Below are 3772 nucleotides of genomic sequence, written 5' to 3'. Positions count from 1 at the left end.
CCCCCCCCTCCGGTGATGGAGGCACTGCTTGTCTTGCGCATGTAGGTGCGCGCCCAGTCCCAGCCCCGGCACGGAGTCCCTCTCGGGCGCACCCACCGGCCAAGGGAGAGGGCCACACACATCCAGGTTCGTTGATCAATCTCAACTGCTGGGGCCCCGGATCAGGCTGGATGCACAAGCTCCGCACAGATCTCCGCCCCCCCCCCCTCCTTCTTTCCCCTGCGCCCCCTCTGTTCGCTTGATCGCTGCCCCGACACCCCTGCTCTTCCCTGGGCCCGATCGCGACTTGCCCCATTGCCCCTCTCCCCCCCCCCACTTCCCTCTCCCCACCCCCACCCCTCCCCCTACTCCTCCCCAGCATATCCTTCCCCTACCGCGAAGTCCACGCCGTCTCTATGAACATCTCGGCTTTCTCCCCATCGACTTAGACCTTGTTTGATCACCTCGTACGCGCCGGCGCCCCCCCCCCCCCCGGCTGCCCCTTCTCGCACCTCCCTCTTGTCCATCCCGCTCTCGAACTCTCCTGCTAACCGCCTTGGCTCGCATGCAGGGGGATTTCTGCTATGCGGCGCTTCTCTTCGCATAAGCTCCCATCCAAGCGCCGGCGTCACTCGTCACCCCTCATCGACAGAAGTTCCTCCTTCTCCTCCCCCTCCCTCTCGGACCATCCCCCCCCCACCGCCTCTCAGCCTGCTATAGAGCCCTCCTCCGGTGCGCCCTCTCCTCCTCCCTCGCTGCCGGTTCCCTATGGCTTGCTCACACCGGTCGCTTTCACGCGTCCCTCCTTCCTCCGCCCCCGCCGGGCTTAATTGTTTGCCTCATGCTCTCCCTCCCTTCCCCCTATCTCTCTCTCTCTCTCTTGCACGCACATAGACCACCTCGAAGAGCTACCAAGCCCGCTAGTCATTGAGCCTCTCGTCGCACCAATGGCGGGAGAGAACCACCTCATTGACGGCTTCGTCCCTCGGCCTCCTCTTCCAACTCCTCAGCCCCCCTCGACCAGCGCCACCCGCGGCAGCGCCACCCCTCCGACGGTGACCACGGCGGCCGCGACAGCCACGGCCGCCTCCTCGGCCCCGGTCCACCTCCTCCATCACCACCACCACCACCACCACCACCACGACTTCGAGATGGACACTTCCTACCAGTATGAGGCAGCTCGCACGACGGCCACCACGCCGCCCCTTGGGACCCTGTCTCCGCCGTTCCAATTCCAGCGGACTCACGAGTCGCCCGGCGGGGGTGCCCCCACCGGGGTCCAGCCATCTGCCCCGGCTAGCGCCTCCAGTGCCACGCAGCAGCGCTTCGCCGGATCAGCCAGTGCGTCTTTCCCTTCTCCCCCTGCTTCTGCCCCTTTCTTTCGATCCCTCTCAGAGCCCCTTCCCACCATCTGCGTCTCTCTTCACCATTCGCCGCACCCTCACTCACCCCTCCCTCGCCACTGATCTCTTTCTCTCCTTCTTTCTCTCCTTCTTTCTCCCCTTCTTTCTCTCTCTCCCCCCCCACCTGGCAAGCAGTTGTTCGCCCCGCATCGCCAGTCTCGCCCCGGACCTCCTCCTCCTCGGTGTCGGATCTGCGCTTAACCTCGGAAACACAGCTGCATTACCTCCTGCAGGATGGCCGCCAGGGCGGGCCCTCTCTCCCGAGGGCGGTCGGCGGTGGCGTGGACATCTTGGACAACATGGACTCCATGCCACAAGTCCAAGCCCAGGTCCAGTCGTTCCTGAATTTTTTCCACTCACTGTCCGATGACCTGGTCCGGAGCATCGCCCTCCGGTCGCTGATCGACCACTGCCAGCCAGCCCAGCGACAGGTGATCACCACGGCACTGCATCCCTACCAGAAGGTGTGTTCGCATGTTTGGGCCCCGCCTGTTCGGTGGCTCACCTCCTCGCCAGCCGGCCAGCCGGCGCTTGTAAGTCCCCCCCCCCTCCCCCCCTCCTCTGACACATGGTCTTCCTTCCTCCCCACCACGCCCCCATGGGGCCACAGCGCGACCTCATCACGGCCCTGCCGCCCGAGATCGCCCTCAAGATCTTCTCCATGATCGAGCCGCGCACCCTGGTGGCCTTGCCCTATGCCAGCCCCTCCTGGCGGCGCCTCATCGAGTCACTGGACTACTATTGGGAAAGCCTCATCCGTAATGAGGGGCTCGTTCCGCGCGAGCTGCTGGAGCGCACCGACAAGAACAAGTTCGCCTTCTGGCGCGAATACTTCGTCTACCTGTCGCTGATCTCGGAAAACTGGCTGACCGGCAACTTCCAAGCGCAGAAGCTCAGCCCCAAGACCCAGTCGGTCATCACTTGCCTGCACATCGACGAGTCGTACATCATCGCCGGGTCGGATGACCGGTCGGTCAAGGTGTGGTGCTCGCGCACTTCCGAGCCCGTGGCCACCTTCGACTCGCATGAGGGCGGCGTGTGGTCGCTCCAGCGCGTGGGCGACCTCCTGGTGACCGGGGCCACCGATCGCAAACTCCGTGTCTGGTGCCTCCGGCGTAAGATCTGCCTCTTCACCTTGACCGGCCACACGTCGACCGTCCGGTGTCTGCGCGTCATCGGCCGGCACATCATCAGTGGCTCGCGCGACCACACCCTCCGCGTATGGAGCCTGGACGATGGCCAGCAGCTCCACGTTCTGAAGGGGTGCGTTCTTGCCGCATCTTGTTCTCCTCCCGGGCACCGTCTCGGGACCCTGTCCCTCTTTTTCCCCCGCCGCCATACCCAAACTGCCCGGCTCATCTTTGTGCTCCCCTCTCCCTCCGCCCTTCCCGATCGCCCTTTCCTCGCTCCCGGGGGGGAGGATGGGCATCCTCTCATCATAGACACCTGGAGTCTGTGCGCTGTGTCGAGGCAGCCGGCAAGGTGGCCGTATCCGGCTCGTACGACACCACGGTCCGGTCGTGGGATTTTGTCAATGGACGGCCCATTGGTACGTGTGCCGACGTCTTTGCGTGCGCATGTGTGGCATGTGCCCGTGCTTCGTTTCCTCCAATGATCCCCACACCGTCCTCCTGGCCTTCTCTCCTCGGCCCCCCCAGGGGGGCCGAGGTGTTCCCCTGCTCCAGCTGCCTGTCGCTGCATGTATTTGCATTTCCCCTCTGCCGATCCCCCTTCTCCCTCTAACCAAAGGCCCCCTGGGCTTCCTTCCCCTGTCGGCGGATGCCCCCCCCCCCCCCCCCCCCCCCCCCCCCCCCCCCCCCCCCCCCCCCCCGCACCCAACCCCACCCCAAACCCCCAATCAACAAAAAACCCCACAACCACCAACCACCAAATGGGGTCTTCCTCGACCCCCCCCCCTCCCACCCCTTGCCCAGCCACCATGACTGGCCATACGGACCGCATCTACTCGCTGGCTTTCGACGGCAAACGCGCGGTATCCGGCTCGCAGGACTCCACCATTCGCGTGTGGAATCCCCTAGACGGGACCTGTTTGCATGTGTTCGACTCTATATATACAATGTACCCTGCTCTTCGCGACGGCTATAGGTACCAGAGTCGTAAGCTGTTCTTCGGGAACCCTGCCTGTTCGCGATCTAATTAATCCAGTCGTCGTTACTCGCTGGACAGCAGCACCAATCCCAATGCTCACCGGCGATCCATCACCTGCCTGCAGTTCGATGGTGATCGCATTGTCTCCGGCTCGGAGGATGGCTTCCTCAAGGTACACAGTGTCTCCCTCTCCCCGTCCCTCTTCCCAGATATGCCCCTTCGTGTCTTGGCCACCATGGCCATCCCCATCACCCCTGGAGGGGGGGGGGGGGGCTGGCATG

The 3772-nt window shown here is 64.3% G+C and overlaps 1 protein-coding gene across 1 annotated transcript in view; it reads left to right on the top strand.

The window, feature by feature from the left end:
* Positions 1 to 342: 342 nt before the first annotated feature.
* The window catches only part of H696_05803 (hypothetical protein), a 5801-nt gene continuing 2371 nt past the window's right edge, over positions 343 to 3772 (top strand). Inside the window, exons 1-8 of the mRNA XM_009499603.1 lie at positions 343 to 446; positions 551 to 711; positions 874 to 1320; positions 1539 to 1846; positions 1993 to 2645; positions 2825 to 2931; positions 3317 to 3440; positions 3549 to 3663. Of these exons, the coding sequence (XP_009497878.1) occupies positions 564 to 711; positions 874 to 1320; positions 1539 to 1846; positions 1993 to 2645; positions 2825 to 2931; positions 3317 to 3440; positions 3549 to 3663 (1902 nt within the window). The 5' untranslated portion in view covers positions 343 to 446; positions 551 to 563. The remainder of the gene's footprint in view (positions 447 to 550; positions 712 to 873; positions 1321 to 1538; positions 1847 to 1992; positions 2646 to 2824; positions 2932 to 3316; positions 3441 to 3548; positions 3664 to 3772) is intronic.

Source organism: Fonticula alba (genome assembly GCF_000388065.1).
Source record: "Fonticula alba strain ATCC 38817 unplaced genomic scaffold supercont2.14, whole genome shotgun sequence".
In the NCBI taxonomy this organism is placed as follows: Eukaryota; order Rotosphaerida; family Fonticulaceae; genus Fonticula; species Fonticula alba.
Note: the sequence above shows the minus strand (reverse complement) of the source record. Positions and strands in the feature narration are given on the sequence as shown.